General features: G+C 44.4%; 1 protein-coding gene across 13 annotated transcripts in view; it reads right to left on the bottom strand.

The window, feature by feature from the left end:
* SPECC1 (sperm antigen with calponin homology and coiled-coil domains 1) overlaps nucleotides 1–21139 on the bottom strand; it is a 321163-nt gene that overhangs the window by 122931 nt on the left and 177093 nt on the right. For all 13 annotated transcript variants that reach the window (XR_004234081.1, XM_031967836.1, XM_031967838.1 and 10 more), the window contains 2 exons: nucleotides 13904–15480; nucleotides 2559–2766 (listed from right to left, as the gene is read on the bottom strand). Coding sequence is in view for 12 of the 13 variants with exons in the window: in XM_031967836.1 (XP_031823696.1) it covers nucleotides 2559–2766; nucleotides 13904–15480 (1785 nt within the window). In the remaining variant the exon portion in view is untranslated. The remainder of the gene's footprint in view (nucleotides 1–2558; nucleotides 2767–13903; nucleotides 15481–21139) is intronic.

The following is a 21139-nucleotide window of genomic DNA, read 5'->3' as shown; positions in this document are numbered from 1 at the left end:
TCAGGACACAAGGCAACAAAATCCCCTGGCAGTTCTGGCTCCAGGCTCCTATGTTACTAAAGGTAATATGAAATTAATTTTGCTGTTTGTCATTCAGCAGACAAATGCCCCGGCAGATAGCGTGCTGAGAGCTGGACTCGGGAAGACAAGTCCAACTTTGGTTTCAGACTCCTAACTGGCCATGTGGACCTGGACGCTTGCCTCAGCTACTCTTGGGCTATTGTGAAGATCAAATGAGAAAATCTTTGTGAAATGGCTTGTAAACCTTAAAATGCTGTAAGAATGCTAGCTATAACAACAATAAGGAGGACGATAATTATTGTGATATATCGAAGCAGTAGCATCACAATAATTATTTCAATGACCTCCCATTTGGGGCTCTCGGTCCAATCCTACAAACAAGAGATGAAAGTGCTGTTTGAGGCTCACTATAAATCAGCCACTGTTTCGATGCTCTCTGGGATCTGATGTTGTCCTACTGACGTCCATGTCCTGTCTGCCCAGCTCCACAAAACCAGATCGGCTTCCCTGATGCATTTTTCTAGCTGTAGCTGAATTAGGGGACGATGGCCTCAGCTCTGCACCGCCCGTCAGGGCTCTGGATGTGCACTAGCTACAGGGTGATTCTCAATCTCATTGGACACAGAGCTATTGTCTGGAAGTGAACTTGAACCCCAGCTTCTGGATGTCTTCTAGCATTTTCAAGTTAGCAACAGGGGCGGTTCTGCTTCATGGCCCTGTTGTGCTTCCAACCCACAACACTCCCCAATGCATGCTCAAACCAGATTCAAATGGAATTGAGAAATACTTTAAAAAATAAGCACAAATACAATAGAACAAAAATAAGGTCAATATATGGTTTTCTGAGTCAACATGAGGCCTGCATGGATGCATTTCTATTTGATTTTGACACCACTGGATCAGACCATTAACAGACACCATTAATGCTGACATCATGATAGTCAAGGGCCAGTTTTCAAAGCTACCAGAAACATGGGAGACTTGGGAACCCTTAAGTCTTATGCTAATTTTATTGATGAGGAAACTGAAAAAGTCACTTTTGTTTCCAAGGGCAATACCAGAAAGAATAGTTTGGGGAATCACTAGGTATTAATCCAATTTTGCAGGTGAAGAAATTAGGAGGAAAACATTTAACTTTTTGCTTCTAAGGGCAATACTAGAATGAATAATTTGGGGCATCACTAGGTATTAATCCAATTTTGCAGGTGAAGAAATTAAGTGGAAAATATAATTTAATAGTGGGAAGAATCAAAATGAATAGATTTCTAGTTGGGAAACCCTGGGTCTTTTTTTTTTTTTAATAAAGAGGACATAATCAAAATTAATGAACGCTTCTTAGAGTTTTTTCATCACCAAAAAGATAAGAAGCAAAACTAATAGACTCAGGAAACCATGGGTCTGATTAAGGACATAACTAATCAAAATTAATGAGTAGATTCTCTAAAGAGTGATGAACACTTCTTTGCATGAGTTTTTTCAAAGATAAGACCTACTTCATGTGGCAATCTGGACCAACGTGGAAAGTGTCTCACTAGATAAGAGCTCGAGTTCAAATCCAAGCTCAGACACTTACTAGTTGTGTGACCTTGCATAACTCACCGGGGGGGTCTCAGGATTGTTAAAAGGGTCAAATGAGATACTTGTAAAGTGCTTTTCAAACCTATATAACATTTAATATAATTTAAAGAGTCATCCTTGGCAGTAGTCGTCGTCCTTACGTCTTTCCCTAGGTAAATGACCAGCTTATCCGCTCCCTTGGATGGCTGAGATTTGGGGGGGTTTTGATACCACTGCCTATTCTTCATGTCCAAATGGTATCTATGGCTACTATCCCTAAGCAATAAGATTAGGTGCATAAGATCACAGAAAGAAGTTGGAAGTCAACCCCTTCATTTTACAGAGAAGGAAACTGAGTCTGCCTGGAGAGGTAAACTTGGTTGAAGCTCAAGGTCATAACATATATAGGAGCCTAGATTTAGAGCTAGAACAGATCTCCCCTGATCCAATCATTTACAGATCAGGAATCTGATGCCCACTTATGTCTTAGACTTAAGTGATCTCTCCCATGAGAACATAAGCTCCTTGAGGGCAAGAACCATTGTTGCATTTGGACAGCCTCTGCCTAGCAAAGAGTAAGTGCTTAATAAAATTACCAGCTCGGAGGTTCCATTTTTCTTTCTGTATCTTATATGGGCAAAATGGTCTGCAGATCGTTTCCCCCCTTTTGCTTTTCTTTGTATCCCCAGGGTCTAGGCATAGAATAAGCACTTAATAAATGCTTATTCAATGACAGCCTAACCTTAAGAGGGGAGGGAAGGGCAGGTACAAACTCCAAAGCACGATGAAAATGACAGTGATGGGTAGTGTGGTCGTTTTCGCTATGAATAATTCTTACAAAGAGGTAACAACAGGACTTTGCAAAGTAACAGAATTCCAAGCTGCTTTCTTCTTGTCCATGCTCTCCTGTTGCTAATAGTTTTTTGTGTAGGCGCCTGCCTGCTCTTCCTCATGCAGTGGGGACTCTCTGGGTCACTTACTTTCGAGTTCACTAATCAGCTGGTTATTGTGCAGTTTAACCGCTCGGTGCTGCTCCACCTGATCTTCCAGCTCAAAGATGGTCTCCTTCATGTCCTTGATCTCAGCGTCACTCTCTGAGGCTTTCTCTTGCAGCTGCAAGCTGGTCCGACTCAGCTGCTCGGCCTGCCGGTCACATACCTCTTTCAGGTAACCGCATTCTTTCTCCACCTGAAATAAAATGGAGGAGCCCATTAATCCCAAAGGTAAAAAGGTCCCAGACACCCTGAAATGCCAACAAGAAAGCGATGTTCCCGAAGGCAAAAGGTTCCAGACACCCCGAAATACCAACAAGAAAGCGATATTCTTGACTTTTGAAGGGGCTGGTTTTCTCATCAACGAGGGTATTCCCAGAGAGACTTTCATCTGCTTCGTACATGTCTTTCCAGGCTTATTGTATACTCCTTTTCCATTCATCTTAAAAATCCAGACACACTGACTTACTTGTCCCTCCTGTCTCTTGCCTAAGTGTCTTTGCCCAAGCTGTCCCTGATGCCTAGAATGCCCTCTCTCCTCATCTCTGCCTTCCTTTAAAAAGTAACTCAACCAATGAACCAAATCAGCTCCAATAGAACAGGAATGAACTGAACCAGCTACACCCAGGGAAAGAACTCTGGGAGATGATTTTGAACCACTATATAGAATTCCCAATCCCTCTATTTTTGTCTGCCTGCATTTTTGATTTCCTTCACAGGCTAATTGTACACTATTTCAGAGTCTGATTCTTTTTGTACAGCAAAATAATTGTTTGGACATGTAACCTTTATTTTATTTAACTTATGCTTTAACATGTTTAACATCTACTGGTCAACCTGCCATCGGGGGGAAAGGGGGGAAAAGTCGGAACAAAAGGTTTGGCAATTGTCAATGCTGAAAAATTACCCATGCATATGTCTTGTAAATAAAAAGCTATAATAAAAAATAAAATATAAAAATAAATAAAAAGTTAACCACCACCTCCATGAAAGCCTTTCTTGATGATCTTAACTGGCACCTTCCTACTTACCTTGCTTATGTTTTACATGGACTTGTGTTTGTGCTCTTTTCCCTAAAACATTGTCATCTCCTTGAAAGTAAGAGATGCTTGCTTCCTGACTTACTTGCGACTTGTGACTGGCAGTTGGGAGTTGCCGGGACCCCCCATCTATTTGTTGGCTGACTATTTAAGTAATAGGGCGTTTCCTTTTTGGGGTACCCTTAGAACATCCCTGCCCCAGTCAGATCTTCACAGAAACCCAGAGAGTAGCCTTGAACACTAACCTCCCATCCACAGGGAACAACACTTGTTGCTGTTCCTCCCTTTGGGCAGCCAGGCTGACCAGTGACTGCTCTATAGACTAGAAAGTGAGTCGTCCACTAGAGGGCTCCAAAGGGCCTAAGACGGCAGCATTGAGAGGGAAGGGGACTTTTAGACCGTTTTAGACAGAGGGGGAAACTGAGGCTGAGAGAAGGATCAGTGGCTCACCCATGCTCACACGTAGGGTTAGCAAGCAGCAGAGCCGATGGGAATCCAGGTCCTCCCCCCCCAAACGCCCCGTTCTTGTAACCACAACACTCCCCCCAGCACCTCCCCACTGGACCGGGCTTGGCTAAGGCTTCGGAGGCAGGAAGAGCTAAGTCCCCATCACGTCCTTACGAGCTTGTGAACCAGAGCAAGTCACTTAATCTCTCCCAGCCTCAGTCTACTCTACTGTAAAATGGGGCTCTTAATAGCTCCTACTCCATGGAGACTAACCATAGTTAGAGAAGGCTTAAAAAGAGATGATCTCCTCGTCTTTATAGGATTAAATATTAAGATTAAATGGAGAGCTGGAAAGGATCCCTATTACGGCTGGCATTTAATGATAATGGCTACCATTTCTATAGCTCTTTAAAGTTTACAAAGGGCTTTATAAATGGCAATCTCAGTTCCTCTTCATTACAACCAACCCCTAGGAGATATTATCTCCATTTTTGCAGAAAGGGAAATTGAGGCAGAGAGCGGCTAAGTGACTCGCTCAGGTCTGAGGCGGGATCTGAACTCAGATTTTCCCAGCTCTAGGTCTGATGCTCTATCTATACTTTGTGCCATTTAGTTGCCTCATTTGACAGATGAAGAAACTGAGGCGCACAATCTTATGACAGACTGAAAAGGAAAAGCAAATTGCATCACAGAATCACAATTTTGTGTCCAATCTTCTTTTTCCCTTCTACTTTGTAAATAGGAATGTTCCTTTTGGTTGGTGTTTAAATTCTGGAATAAAGAAAAGATTTTTAAATAGAAAGATAGTAAAAGGAGTCAGAATTTAAACACATGGCCTCTGACTTTGTGTCCAGTGATCTTTCTATATTTAGTTAAACTCTCTTATTCAAAAGATAAGGAAATACCAGAGTAGGGGGGGTGGGGTGGATAAATTGCTGAAGGTACCCTGAGAAATCTGACCCAGGTCTTTGACCTCCAAATCCTGTGTGCTTTCTGTTTCTCCAGGAAATTACTAAGCTTGTGTGTAAACTAAGAGTAAACTGGCTCTGAAAGAGGGATGGTAGGAGCTCTCCCAGGAGCTGAGTATATGATGAAGGGTTCCTTAGAGGTCTTGTTCTCACTCGCTGCCTGCTTCCTGGCTGGCTTCCAGATGGGCCAGACTGTCAACGATAGGTGTGGCTCTATTTTTAAAATTCTTATTTTCTTTAATTGGATTGCATTGGCCAAGCTGGCCATTAGTCTTCTATGTCCTGTAGGTAAATGAATGGAGATCTGACAGAGATAAGAGCTAGGAAGATGGGGAGAGGAAAGGAAAAAGGCTTTGTACACCACAGATCAGCTGTAGAGAATCTCTCTTTGGAACTCTTAAAGATCCTACTGGATTAAGAATCTTTTTGGGGGGTGGGGGCTTTTTTTTTATAAGGTATTGCCCAAGTCAGAGCAATACTGAGGGAAAATTTTAGATCTTCACTGCCTCAGTTTCCTCTTCTGTAAAGTAAAGGGGGAAAAATATAATTCCTTCCTGCTCTAAGCCTGTGATATTCAGATCCTTCCTGTCTCTAAATTTAATTTAACTATCACTTTAAAGCTATTATATATTATATATGTATAATATGTATATATACATTATATAAAATGTATTATATGTACATATGTGTATTAAATAATTATTTTATATTATATTTGTACATGTGTATATTATATAATTATATATGTTTTATATATATACTATATATATAAATATATACACACATATGTATTTTTTACACTATCTTTATTTACAAATCCTCTCCAGAAATCTCTCCCTTGTATAGAACAAGGAATAAAAAACGAAGGAGGTGGAGATCAGTTGGAGTAACTTTTTTTGACACATGACACTCAAGATCTTGAGCTGAAAAAGTTCTCAGAGGCCCTCTAGTCAGACATTGTCATCTTAGAAATGAGGAAACTGAGGCACAGGGAAAATGAATCTGCTCAAGTTCCCAGAAACCTTAGGCACATCAAGTGAAAATATTCATCACTGCTGAGTGAAATGAGCAGGACCAGAAGATCATTATACACTTCAACAACAATACTATATGATGATCAATTCTGATGGACGTGGCCCTCCTCAACAATGAGATGAACCAAATCAGTTCCAATAGAGCAGGAATGAACTGAACCAGCTATACCCAGCAAAAGAACTCTGGGAGATGACTATGAACCACTACATAGAATTAATTCCCAATCCCTCTATTTTTGTCTGTCTGCATTTTTGATTTCCTTCACAGGTTAATTGTACACTATTTCAAAGACCGATCCTTTTTGTGAAGCAAAATAACTGTCTGGACATGTATACTTATTTTGTATTTAACATAGACTTTAACATATTTAACATGGATTGATCATCCTGCCATGTGGGGGAAGGGGTGGGGGGAAGGAGGGGAAAAATTGGAACAAAAGATTTGGCAATTGTCAATGCTGAAAAATTACCCACGCATATAACTTGTAAATAAAAAGCTATAATAAATTTTTAAAAAAGAATCTTAAAAAAAAAAAAAAAGAAAGAAAACATCCATCATTCCATGCTCAGTTCCTCATCTCTTCAAGGAGAAAGACTTATCAAATATTGCAATTAGTAACGAAGCATTTGTAGAATCCCCAGGATGGGGCAAAAAATCTGTTTCGTTCAGTGAGTGAGTTTCCCCAGACCTCTCTCCCAGCCCTCAGGGGCATGTTGCTCATGGGAAGCTACTGACATTCCTTTAGCAATCAAAGGTAATAATTACTTGAAAAGGAAAAAAGCACATCTGCTTAGCTGGGGGTTTGTGGAAAATGCTAGAGGTCAAGGTATGAAGCAATGGCTAATGAGTAATTGCGTACAAACTCTCCAGACGCTGACCGGCCCCGCTCTTCGGAAAGAGCCTGCCCGGCTTCAGCCAAGCTCTGGACCCTTCAGAGTGAGCCCTCTGGATACAGATTCTAGGGGAGATTGGAAGGAGCCATTAATAGCCATGGCTTCTGCGGGATTCCATGGAGGTTACTTCATCGAACAAATGGGGAAAGGGCGCCGGACAACGAGAAATGGAAAATGTATTTCAGTTTGAACCCTGCCTCCGAAGCTCATTAGCCACGGGTAGTTACGCAACTATTTTAACTATTTAAATATATGATTTCACAGGGGTCTGAGAAGCCTGGATTAAGTAGCCTGCCCCCAGCCCCATAAAGGCGGTGAACTTTGGAGACTGGATTTGAACACTTTTCCTACAACGCCACAATCCGTAGAATCATAGATGAGAGCTGGAGAGACCCTTGGTGTTTATTCAGTGATTGTCTGCATTTTATAGAGGAGGGCCCTAGAGTGTTATGTGACTTCCCTAAGATCATACAGGCAGGAAGCAGCAGGTCCCGTGACTTCACAATCAGGCCTCTTTCTACTGTACCTTGTTGCCTTCCTATCCAAAGCTACCCCATCTCTATGCCTCAGTTTCCCTCTCAATTGGGAACAATAACATTTCCAGTGACTTATGTCAGAGGGATCTTGTGTGATAAAGTATTTTGTAAAGTTTAAAGCACAGAGTAAATATGAGCTGTTTTTATCGTCATTGTCATAATTATCTCATTCTTCTCATCTTGCTGGACAGACGTGTCACTATGGAGCTACTACTCTCGTGTTCTATGGACTGTTGGGCAGAGGGAGAAACTATCTGCTTAATGTGCTTGATCAAAGCATTAAGATTAAGGTCATTTGCCGCCATCACTGGTTATTATTTATCATTTATTGTCAGACTGATGGCCCAACAAAGTCCCGGGAATATGGGGAATATCACTGCTCTATGAGGAGAACGCAGAAAAGCATGAGAAGCTTTTAATGAATTGGTGCGGGAGCAGGAAACTGAATAAGCTCCCGACCAGCAAATAGAGAAGGAAGATCAATGGCGAATCCATCCAACTTAGTGCTGCTGAATCGTGACGACAGAACGTGGCCCCAAAGAAAAAGGAAAAGGACCCCCCCTTGTGCAGAGCTGGGGCACTGCAGGTATGAAAGGCTGCCCACCCTCTCAGTCTATCAATATATTTTCTGTGTGTGTGTGTGTGTGTGTATGTGTGTGTGTGTGTTTCTGTCTCTTCTCTATCTCTATCTCTGCCTGTCTCTCTCCCTCCTTCCCAGTCTCTCTGTCTGTCTCTGTGTGTCTGTTTCTATCTCTTCTCTTTGTCTCTGAGTCTGTTTCTGTCTCTCCGTCTCTTGTCTCTCTCCCTCCTTCCCTGTTTCTCTGTCTGTCTCTTCTCTCTGTCTCTGTTTCTGTCTCTCTCTCTCTCCCTCCTTCCTTGTTTCTCTGTCTGTCTCTCTGTCTCTGTCTCTCTCCCTCCTTCCCAGTTTCTCTTTCTGTCTCTCTGTTTCTCTGTGTGTATCTCTCTCTCTCTCTCTCTCTCTCTCTCTCTCTCTCTTTCTCAATGTGAGAATAGCAAAGGATAAAAGGGACTTGGGGCAGCTTCAATGCTCTCTTTCCTCGTGGGTGGAGGAGAGTGTGAATGTACTAGACGTCAGCAGGAAATATGGTCCTGATGAGGCCGGCCAGGGGAAGGAGCTCCAAGAAGCCCCTGCAGGACAAGGTAGGGGACGGGCTTCAGACGTCATCCGCAGCCTCCAAAGCTTCCCTGCCAGGGGGTTTTAAGGCTCTCTGGGGCCTCCCTTTTCTCAGAGCTCCAGCCACCTACTTCCACAGCAAGCCCATCTGGTTTCCCTAAATCTCCTGGCCTGGAGGCCTGTTCCATCGCTCCTCCTGGGCCCTCCCCCAGCAGCAGCCCGGCCTGAAGGATGATGCTCCCAGGAGCAGGCTCCCTGGCCAGGCCGGCGCCTTCTCTAAAGCTCGAAGCCTGGCTCAGTAGCATGGATGTAAGAGGCTCTTCATCCTTCTTGTGTTCTGGGCCCTTTGGCAACCACTCTGGTGAAGCCAGCAGACCCCTGCTTCCAAACCTCCAGAATAAAATACACAGGACTACATGGAAGCCAATTATACAGTGACATATGGTCTAAATAACGACAACCATTTGATGGACCTGAGGGAATTAGGGTAGACCTGAGTTCAATAGTGCCTTGGACACTGACTAGCTATATGACCCTGGTCACACCCACTTCAACTTCTGTCTGTAAAATCTGTAAAATGGGAATCAAAATAGCATTTACTTCCCTGATCTGCTGAGAGGCTCAAATGAGAAATTTTTTACGTGCTTAGCCCAGTGTCTGGCACATAGTAGGGGCTTCATAAGTGCGAGTTTCCTTCCTTCCTTTCTCCATATCTAGCATTCTTTCCAGAGAATGAAAGAGTGAAAGGTCAAAGTTGAGGGGGTTCAAATCTTCTCTCAGTGATTTAGGAAACTCCCTAAGATTAAGATACAGAGGAGATGGCAAACTGTCTGGTGAAGGGTAACTGGGAGTTATGTTTAAACCCCAGTCCCATTGAGGAAAGGTTTCTGACCCCTCTTTGTATATAGGACTAATCTGGGGAACCCAAGGACCCCTCTGCAGAACCACGTTTTTCAACCCATGAAATACAATCCACTGAACTACATAGCAAACTAATTATACTGAACTAGTTATAAAAATAGTTTGAAAGAACAAACAGGTTCCCAGGCTTCAGTAAGAACCCTCTCCTCCTTCTCTAGCAGGGAAGGCCTCATGTAGAATTACATACGGGGCTTCCCAAGCCCTAAAACTCCTTGGCAATCTGAGCCACCATCATCATTCATTCACCGCCATGGGAAGAAAATCCAGCCATGGCCATGGGCCTGCAATATTCGCTTTGCAAGAAAAGGAAGGTACCATCACACCGAAATTCAGCTCCACTGTCTTGAAAATCAGGAGAAACCCCCCCTCCACGGCCGTTCTAAATCCTGTCCTTTGTCACCTACCTCCCTACAAATAACCCAGTCACTGAACAAAGAGACTGTGAGCATGTTTTCATCTGCTGCCCGATTCTAGAACAGGCCCTGTTCTTTCCTGAGATGAAGCCCCTGTGCTAGCTCTCCGGTGCTGGGAGGATCTCAAAACAAAGCATCACAGGGATCTTTTCCCCGGACTCTCCTTCTCTCACTCAGTCTGTGTCTGCTGCTTTCTCCAGGTCGGGGGAGAGGGAGGTAGGAGTCCCAAGCTTCTCTACTCTGATGATCTGTTGGATGCAGTCAGGAAAGGAAGGGGGCTGGGCTCTAATGAGAGTTGGGGGACCATCAATCTTTGGTTTAGTTCTTTGGTTCCACCCCTCTCATGATCCATACTACTTTGATCAAATAGATGAGCTGGAGAAGGAAATGGCAAACCATTCCAGTATCCTTGCCAAGAAAACCCCAAATGGGATCACGAAGAATAAGACACAACTGAAAGAACCAATGGAGAAAACGAAGGAGCTAGAAGATGCAGTGGGGTCAGGAAGATCCGAGTTCAAATCCTGCCAGATCCCATCTCTCTGTACTTTAGTTTCATCATCTTTGAAATGGGGATAATAAGAGCATCTACCTTTTGAAGCCACTGTGAGAATCAAATGAGATAGTGCCCATAGACTGCTTTGGAAACTTTAAGGGGCACCTTGTATCTTGTCTAATAATGACAGGAAGCATTTACATAGGTTTAACCATTTAGGTCCTGGTTGAGGTAATCACTATTGTTAAGTCATAGCAGGAGTGGATTGTGCAGGCTTTCAGAGGCTCTGAAAAGTATGTGAAAGGAAGAAAGAAAGGAAAGAAGAAAGAAAGAGAAAGGAGAAAGAAAGGAAGACAAGAAGGAAGGAAAGAAAAAAGGGAAGGAAGGAGGGAGGAAAGGAGGGAGAGAAGGAGGGAGGGAGAGAGAGAGGAAGGAAGGAAAAAAGAAAGGAAGGGAAGAGGATAAAGAGACAGACTCACTTGGAGATCAGCTCCCTTTCCATTTCAGTCACTCCCTTCTGGTACCAGATTTAGATGATATAGCAGGATGTAAAATTGTAAGTGTTTGACACAGGATTTTTTGCTTTCAAAATACTATTTGAATGACTAAGTTTTTTTTTTTTTTTTTTTTTTGGCTAGACACTATTTCTTTTTTTGGTAATAATAAAAAAATAACAACAATAACAGTTAATATTTATAAAGCACTTACTCTGTTCTAATAAGCATCACACACACACAAAAAAAAAACCTCATTTTATCCTTATAACAGCTCTAGGAGGGAAGTACTATTATCCCCATTTTAAAGATGAGGAAATTGAGGCAAATAGAGGGTTTTTTAAATTTTGTTTCCATTTAGTTTTCTTTTTAACTGACTTGCCCAGGGTTACAGAACTAGTGTCTGAGTTGAGATTTGAACTCAGGCCCTCTGAAGGAGAGAAGCTTTAGGTGGCTTGCCCAGGATCATACAACTAGTAAGTGACCAGATAGATCTATTGGAGGTCCTTAAGTCCAGCACTCAACCCACAATCTATCTCCACCTCTCTTTTATGAGATCAAAGTCTTGAGACCTAGAAAGGACATTACTTCATTATACAAATGAGGAAACTGAGGCAGGGATGAAGCGACTTATCTAGGCTGGATTTGGCCTCAGACCTTGCTGACTACAGGGTCAGAGCTTTGCCCACTGAGGCAACGGCACCTTCAATGACTGAACACCATATGACTAGTTTATTTTTCTGTCTGGCATTCCCTCATTTTTGACACTACAATAATAACACACTCTGCCAAATAATGGTGTGTCAGGTTCATGATTTAGAATAGAATTAAGTTCCTTCGTTTGAATATTAACTTGTGACTCAACCTGAATCTATTTATTCTTCATTTAAAGATTTTCAGGTCAGTAATTTAACTACCTCTTTTCAAAAAAAAAAAAAGCTAACAGCATTTTTAAATGTAGGGGTGAATGTCAGGCCCCAGGAGTACCAAGAACATGAAGCTCCCAGGTGCTCGGGGAGTGCCAGACTCAGAGACAGAAATGGCTTCTGTCCTCAACTGTTTTATCACGAATTTCAATGGAGATATTATAGATAAAATATAAGTCCTTCTTGACATTTAAAAACTCTTTGCACTGGGGCTGCGGCTCCTCTTTTACAGCTTGATTTCACGTTTCTATATATCTTACACATTCAGTTTTCAAATCAAATGCACATACTTGCTCTTCTTGAACCATGAAATTTCATCTCTCATTTCCAGGTCTTTGCCCAGGCTGTGCCCCAAGTCTAAGGGATGCTCTCCTCTCCACCTCTGTCTCTTGGAACTCCCAGGTTGCTTCATGGTTCAATTCAAGCATAAATTCAATCCTACACAAGGCTGAAACAGATCCCTCTTGCCACCCACTCCAACCCTTGGCACTTCTCTCACCCCAAAAAATACATCGTCTACATTTTGAATTTTGGTTGTATGTGTATTTTGTCTATCTTTTAATTTCCCATGTATGAGTTTGTTTCCTCCCAGTAGAATATAAACTCCTCGAGGGTAGGAGCTCCCTTTTGTCCCTATTTTGAATCCCCAGTGTTTAGCACAATGCCTGACATCTCTTGTTCAATAAATGTTTACCTATTGCTATTTTGGACTTTTTGGTGAATCAAGGGCTTCCTGCCAATAGAACGTATGCTCCCGGAGGGCAGGGGCTATTCATTTTTGTCTGTATTCCCAGTTCCTTACTCAGTTCCCACAATACAGAAAGTATTTAATAAATGATTGCTGAATTCGAATGGGGAGGGATTTCAGGGGATACTCAAGTAACTATTTATAAAGAGCAGCAAATAATTAAGAGGACATATAGAACCAGCTATTGTGCAGAAACCCACTGGAGCATCAGGAAGCTAAGAAGGATGAAAAAATGTAAGTGTGTCCTGAAAGGACTGAAGTGACCCAAGCCAATGGAAGGGAACCTGAGGAGGCTTCATCAATTAGAAAACTAATACTTATGAAGTGGCCTCTGGCTCCTTAAGGATGGTCACACTTGGGTATTTTTGAAGGTGGTGAGAAAGAACCAGAAGAGAGGGAGAGGGTGAGGGGAGGAGGGAGAAGAAGGGGAAGAGAATGAGAGAAGAGTAAGAAGAGAGAGGTAAGAAAGAAAAGGGAGGGAGGAAGGAGAGAGATATAAAGAGACAAAGAGAGACAGAGAGACAGATCCAGAGACAGAGAGACAGAGAGAAAGAGAGGAGAAAGAGACAGAGGGGAGAGAGACAGAGGAGAGGAGAAAGAGATACAGAAAGAAAGAAACAGAAGAAGACATAAAGACAGAAGAGAGACAGAGGCAGAGAATGGCAGCAGAGAAGAGAAAGAGAAACATGAAACAAAGACACAGAGAGAGAGAGAGACAAGGCAGAGGACGGGCAAAGGTGAGAGAAAAAAGAGACAGAGACAGAGAAAGACACAGAGAGACAGAGAAACAGAGAGATAGAGAGAGATAGACACAGAAACAGAGATCCAGATAATCAGAGAGAGACAAAGAGGAACAGAGAGACAAAGACAGAGACAGAAAGAGAATGACTAAGTGAGTGAGGAGCTTTTCATTTTACAGATGAGGGGTCACAGACCTCAGAGAGCAGCCAGCCTGACCCTCTTAACTTGCAGAGCAGGAACCCGCAGCCCAGCTTGGAGGCGTAACTTGCCCTGGCTCCCGGGGGGAACAGAGGGGCACAGAGGGATCCCTCCGCCCCGACTCTGCTCAGCTTCTCCCTCAGACAACAGGATATACGTTTTTATAGTTTATATTTACAGTTAGGGGGGCTAATTGGTAAGTATCCTTCTCTGGACCCCGCCCATCTCTGAATGCTGCCCTTGCCTCCCCCCAGTACCCCCTGAGGCGGATCGCACTGAAGCCCCCATACCACCGGCAGATACAAGCTCAGGAGCTGCAGCCGGGGGGCGGGCGCCCCTTACCTTGGCCAGCATGCCCTGGATGTGCTGGATCTCACTGTTGGCCTTGAGCAGCTCCTGCTTGAGCTCCATGCAGGACAGCTCCAGCTGGTCTTTCTCGGCCCGGGCCACCTTGAGCTTGTCTTGCACCTCGGACGTATCCCGGGCGTGGCCCACAGCGCCCAGCTCCACTGCCTTCTGCTTCTCACTCTCCAGCTGGGCCTTCAGCGCCGCGTTCTCGATCTTGAGCCCCTCCAGGCTGACCCGGCAGTCATCCAGGGCCTTGGCGGCCGCGCTGCTGTTGTGCCGCTCCCGCTCCAGGAGGCCGCTCAGCTGCGAGTTCTCCTCCTTGAGGTGCTTGATCACCTCAGCCGCCCCCTGGTTCTCCCCCTCGATCTTGCGCAAGCTGCAGGTCAGCTGCTGCTGGATGTTGAGGAGCTTTTCCCTCTCAAACTGGGCATTCTCCAGGATCTCGGTGCACTTCTGCTCCAGCTCCAGGACCTTATCGTCCTGGCTGCCAGCCTCCTCCCCCTGGGCCCGCTCCTGCAGGAGGCTCATCAGCTTCTCGTTCTCCTGGCTCAGCTGCTCGGCACGCTCCCGGTGCTGGTGGAAGGATGTCTCCAGGAGGGTCTTCTCGTCCGCCAGCTTCTCGTTCTCGGCCGTCAGCTCTTGGACCATCTGCTGCTGGTCCGACAACTCCTGCAGCGTGGCCTGGAGCTCCTCTGTGGTGCTGTGGTGGTTCTCCTCCATCTTCTGGATTTTCTCCGTGAGGGAGGCCACTGACAGCTCGCTGATGTTGTTGGGAGAGCTGCCCCCCGTGGAGCACCGGGGGCTCTTGAAGGGGTTGCTGCCCGACGACAGGGGCCTGGAAGGGGCCTCCACTATGTGCTCGAAATCAGAAGCATCAGGGGACAGAGAAGCTTTGGTCACGTCGCTGCTTGAGGAGCCCGAGGTCCGGAGGGCGTTCCCGCTCAGAGGCTGCTTGTAGTCCTCCATCTCCCCAGATAGCTGGTTCCTCGTGGGGCTTCCGAAGCTCGACTCCTGAGTCGTGGGGGTGGGCAGGCTGCTGTCCCCATCGTTGCTGGTGGGTGCCTCCGAGCTGGGGGAGTGCTCCATGCAGGCCAGCTTTTCTTTGAGAGCCCGGTTCTCCTCCCCAAGATCAACCAGCTCTTTTTGGAAATTTTTGTTCTTCTCCTGAAGAGTTCTTATCAAGGGATCCAGGTCCCCAGGGGGCGGTGACAGCCCGTCGCCGTTCTGGTCACAGGCCTCGGGCCCCTCGGAGGCATTGGGGGAACCTTTGTCTTTGAATTTCTTGAGTTCGCTCCGGAGCCTGCTGATTTCGAAATCTTTTGTCTTGGCTTCTGCCAGGAGCTCCCGGACCTGGGATTCCAGCAACGCCTTGTCCCCGGCTTCATTCTCCTGCTTGGATTTATTGGTGCCTCTTAAGTGCTTGGTAGGAGTGGGGGCACAGGAAGATATCGGACTGGGGAGTGGTTTCTTGGTGCTGGCGGGAGCTCGAAGGGCCGTCCTCTCTCTTGAGATGGGTGCCGCAAGTTCTCGAGGAGCCGGAATCCCCGTCCGCTTGGTGGATGAAATTGTTCCTGGAAAAAATGAGAGGGAAAGCAAGGTGAATAAGGAACTTGAACAAATTTCAGATGAGGAAATTAAAGCCATCTATAGTCATATAAAAGAATGCTCTAAATCACTATTAGAAAAATGCAGATTGAAACAACTCTGAGGGGACCACTTTGTACCTCTTAGATTGGCTCAAATGACAAAAAAAGATGACAAATATTGGAGGGATGTGGGAAAACCGGGACACTAATGCGTCGTTGGTGAAGTTGTGAAATGATCCCACCATTCTGGAGACCTATGTGGAACTATCTCCACAGGACTATCCCACTGTGCACACCCTTTGATCCAACAGTATCTTTCTCTACTGGGTTTGTATCCCAAAGAGATCATAAAAAAGGGGGAAAGGACCCACATGTGCAAAAATGTTTGTAGCAGCTCTTTTTTGTGGTGGCAAAGAATTGGAAAATTGGGGAATGGCTGAATAATCTGTGATATATAAAGGTAATGGAATACTATTGTTCTATTAAAAAATGACCAACAGGCTGATTTCAGAAAGGCCAGGAAAGATTTACATGAACTGATGCTGAGTGAAACAAGCAGAACCAAGAGTACATTGTACACAGGAATAGCAAGAATGTTCAATGATCAACTTGTAATCTCAATAGTTCAGCAATCCTAATAGACTTTCAACAGAAAATGCCATCTGCATATCCAGAAAAAGAACTAGGGAGACTGAATGTAAATCAACAGACACTATGTTCACTTTTTTTTTTTCTCTTTCCTGTGGTTTTTCCCTTTTGCTCTGATTTTTCTCTTCCAACATGATTCATAAAGCCATGTGTATTAAAAATAAAAGAAAGGAAGGAGAAAAAATAAACATAAAAACAGGGTGCAGTTCTTCATAGGCTCTGGACCTGGAGGGAACCACTGAGGTCACTTCATCAATATTACAGAGGAGGAAAGGAACTAAGGTCTGAAGACTTGAAAAACACTTTCTTTAATGGCTCCAGTCCTACCCCATAAAAGAAACTAAACTCTTAAGAAGTTCATAGCCCCAGAATGGAGAAAGGCCTTATTCAATGTCTTCTAAACCTTTCATTTTACCAATGAAAACATTGAGGTCCAGGGAGCGCCTGGGGGTTACTAGTTAAGGGACAGGATGCTACTCCATCACTTACAACCTATATGATCTTGGGTTCTGCTTTGTTTTTTTCCCACCTGGGAATAGGGAATAATCACCAATCTAGAGCTGTGAGACCCTCTGAGGCCTCTCATCCACCCTATCACCCTCCTTTATAGATAAGGAAAATGAGACCGGGAAAGGTATTGTGATTTACCCAATTTGGTCCCATGCCAGCCGAATATTTGATCATGCAGGTAGATACCTGGATATCACTACTATGGCTTCTCATGATTTATCAAATAAATTTTGAATGTCATGTTCATTCTCTTCCTCAACAAACGATGTCTGTTTGCTTTTTAATCTGATTTTTGCATTGTTTGCCAATGAGGTACAGACAGAACTATTCTGAACTGATGCCCACTTACTGGTGATATCAGGGACAGGGGCTTTTTGCTGGAGTCTGTTCACCCCAAAACTTACTCTGTGGCCTCTAACTGTTAGTTTCTTCATTCATAAGTTCAGGGGATGATTGAGACTCTATGGAGGGGCCCCAATGGAACATGGATTGGCCCAAGCCCCAGAAAGCATGAGTATTTGTTTATCAGACAAAGGACGCACTGGACTGATCCATTGGCAAAGCTCTGGCCAGGGGTGGAAGCAAGACACCCTTAACTGCACAGAATGGGGCCACGTTGATGTGCTTTGAGAGACAGACAATAGCAAATGGGATGAATGATTCATTGGCTGCTCAGGCCTGTTCCAGAAGTTTCTGTGCCTTCCACGGCATGATGACATAGTCCCCCAGGATGCTTATGACCCACAGGGAAATTAGGTTGTAGTGAAGTATTTCACATTTCCATCTGTCCTGGGCCAAGGAAGTCAATGAGTAATGCATCTCAGGGATAAAAACAAAAGCATTGGTCTGAGTGCTGGGGAAATACAATCCCCCTCCAAGCTAGAAAACCCATACAGGAAACCAGAACTGACTCTGGAAGCATAAGGACAGAGAGAGAGAGAGAGAGAGAGAGAGAGAGAGAAAGAATGGGGAGAGGAAGGAAGGGAGAGACAGAGACAGAAAGAGAAAGAATGGGGAAAGGAAGGAAGGGAGAGACAGACAAGAGAGAGAGAGAGAGAAAGAATGGGGAGAGGAAGGAAGGGAGAGACAGAAAGAGAAAGAATGGTGAAAGGAAGGAAGGGAGACAAGAGAGAGACAGAAAGAGAAAGACAGGAGTGGGGAGAAGAAGGAAGAGGGGAAGGAAGGGAGACTGAGATAGCGACACACAAGAGAGATGAGAGACAGATAGTCAGATGTTCCAGGGAAAAGAAGCCAGCTCTAAAGGCCTTGATTACCGAGGATGACTGCCTCATGGACCTTTCATGTCCTTCAGCCTCAACGTTTTCATCTGTCAGATGATGGGGCTACACTCGAAAGCCTCAGGAGCCTTCCAGCTTGCTGACGTGCTATGTCTCTATTAGAACATGAGCTCATTGGGAACAGAGACTGTGTTTTTGCCTTTCCGGTATTGCCAGGACGTAGTACAGTGCCTGACACACAGTGTGTGCTTTATGAGTTAAATGTTTCAACTATCAAAACCAAATAACCAAGTCCCAGAAGGGCTATTTGAGGAGAAAAGTGGAGTAACATAAGGGCAAAGGGGAGCTCGGTCTGGGAAGCCCGAAAGCTTTATTTTCTATTACAAAGACTCCTCCCTCCCCAGAGGTGGTGACTCTGTTGCCCATACCCCATCTACCTTTAATCCACTTTTGACTAAATAATGGAAAAGAATCCAATCTAATTCAACAAACTTAGATAATGTCCCTACTTGTGCTAGATATACAAAACCAAAATGCAATAGAGTCCTTGCTTTCAAAGAGCTTACATTCTGCTGGGAAGATAAAGATTTAGATGGTTAAAGCTTTTGAATCCACACTTCTCACAAGTCCACAGCACTCACTTATGTTTGCAAAACCCCTTCTTTACAGGCATTATTTCCTTTGTGATAAAATGTAGTATTATTCCCATTTTAGAGATAGAAAACCAGAGAGAGGTAGGCAGAGATTAAATGCCTTGTCCAGAATCACACAACTAATAGAGTCTGAGGCAGGATTTGAACCCAGTTATCCGTGTGTGTTTGTGTGTGTGTGTGTGTGTGTGTGTGTGTGTGTGTGTGTGTAAAAGAGACCCATTTGGGCCATTTTTTTTGCAAATTTTTACTACAACTACTACACTACTTCTATCACCTACACTATGCTATGGAGGCACCCTGGCTATGACTGTCACCATGGTAACCACTTAACCAATGGCCCACTTCATGCTCTTTGGCACTTGAAGGCACCATGATTTTCTTGGGCTGTGTGTTCCTCCCATCAATGTCTATGACAATCTACCCATGAATCAGCAAAAGCCGACATTAGCCCAGAGCTTTAGGATTCACACAATCTCATTCCAGCCGTGAAAGAGACCTTAAAAGAATTATGCTCCCCATTTTAAAGCCGAGGAAACCCAGGCTCAGAACAGGAAGGATCAGGGCGGCATTTGAATCCGCACCTCTCACAAACTCACAGCACCAGGCTTCCTCAAACAGACCGTTTCCAAGAGCTGCTGTGACCACAACAAAAGCCGAGCCAAAAACGACCTTTCTGCAGCCAATCTTAGGATGACCCCCTGGGGATTTGGCTAGGCTGGCGTGCAGCTGTCTCTGGGCTCCCGATCCAGCTTTTAAATATGACCATATTCCACTGCGTATTGGCAAGGCCACCAAGCTGCACTGCCTAGGAATTCTGCCTCCCGCTTCGCAAACATTTGGGGGAAATTCAGCTTTTTTAAGCCCAAAGCATCAAGCTGATCAAGGGAAAATTACAAAACTCTTCAATCAATTAAATGTTATCATGGAATCGTAGAAGTGAGTCCAACCTATAGCCTGATAAAGAAATGGCTGTCCAATAGGGAAAGAGGCTGTCTCCCAAGGCGATTCAGCCCACGCTAGGAGCATAGTAAAAGCCTGTACAGCTTGCCTTGCTTTCCATGCTCCTACACTGCCTCCAGGGAAGGACCCTCATGGTTTGAGACCCAATGAAATTTGGCAAATGGATGTGACCCATTATAAGTCTCTTGGTCGTCTGTCTTTTATCCACTCTGTGGTAGACACTTTTTCAGGATTCACCTTTGCAATACCAGCAGCAAAAGAGACAGCCTGAGTGGTCACTGAATTCCTCACACAAGCATTTGCCATTATGGGTGTGCCACAAGCCATAAAAACAGACAATGGTCCTGCTTATACTTCCAAACATTTTGCATACTTTTGTGCACAGTATGAGATTTTACACACCACTGGCATACCCTTTAATCCTCAAGGACAGGCAATAGTAGAGAGGAGAAACAGAGACATTAAGACACTCCTCCAAAAACAAAAGAAAGGGGAAACACAGGTAACCCTAGAGAACTTCTAAATCTAGCTCTAAACTATTAACTTCTGGATTTTTGACAAAGATGCACTGGATCCGGCAGACAGGTTTTATAACCCACCAGAAGAGCAGTGTCCAGTGCGAGCGGCTCCACTATCTTTAGATAATCACCAGGTGATGTGGAGAGACCCAGAGAGTGGTGAATGGAAGGGACCAGATAGGTTAACTGCTTGGGGGAGACGGTTTGCTTGTACCTCCACAAATGGAGAAGGAATCAGATGGATGCCAATGAGCCGTATTCGCCTTGTCCATTGGAGAGAGATGGAGCAGACCCTTGAAACAAAGGAAAAGACCCAAGAAATATCGGGTGGTTCTGTTGCTGACTGTGTCCACCACTGAAAGAGCGTGGCAGTTACGGCGTTTGACTCATGGACATCAAAAATTGTTGGACTTCAAAACCCTCAGGAATCATTGGATTCTCTGAGATATGATAAGATTGTTGTAGGACTTGAAAACCCTCAGGAATCATTGGATTCTCTGAGAAATGATAAGACTGTTACAGGACTTCAAAATCTGCTGGAATCATTGGATTCCCTAACACATAAAAAGACTTTTGCAGGACTTCAAAAACTTGGGGGGGATCATTGGATTCCCTAACATGTGAAGCAAGGGATAATAGATTGATTTTGGACTATCTCTTGGCTGCTGAAGAAGGTGTATGTGTGACTGTTGTTTACATACCCTCCTTTTAGGAGGCGATCCTTTACAACACCATGTTGATTTATAGTGTTTGTATTCCGCTACTTGCATGTACAATTCATGTTTGTTACACCACATTGAGCCTGCACTGACTGAGGGGAGGGTCATCACTAATAGCCTCTGCATTATTGCTACGTGCTTGTGTAATACCTCCCATGCTGATGGGTTTGTGCATCCCTGTTTCTAATAAGACCCTTCAGCCCAGAAACCCACTAGCAAAAAAAAACCCCGAGGAGTCAGGGATGGCATGACCACCTGTATTCTAAAACAAAAGAAAGAGGAAGATGTAGAGGGCTAAAGCTCGAGTTGATGCACTGAGGTCCCAAGCATGTGAGGCTAAAATGGACCATACTCTATTAATATATAAGAAAGAATGGCCCCCGCCCACTCAGGATTTT

This window comes from Sarcophilus harrisii, chromosome 4, assembly GCF_902635505.1.
Source record: "Sarcophilus harrisii chromosome 4, mSarHar1.11, whole genome shotgun sequence".
NCBI lineage: Eukaryota > Metazoa > Chordata > Mammalia > Dasyuromorphia > Dasyuridae > Sarcophilus > Sarcophilus harrisii.
This window is presented reverse-complemented; position numbering and strand designations above follow the sequence as displayed.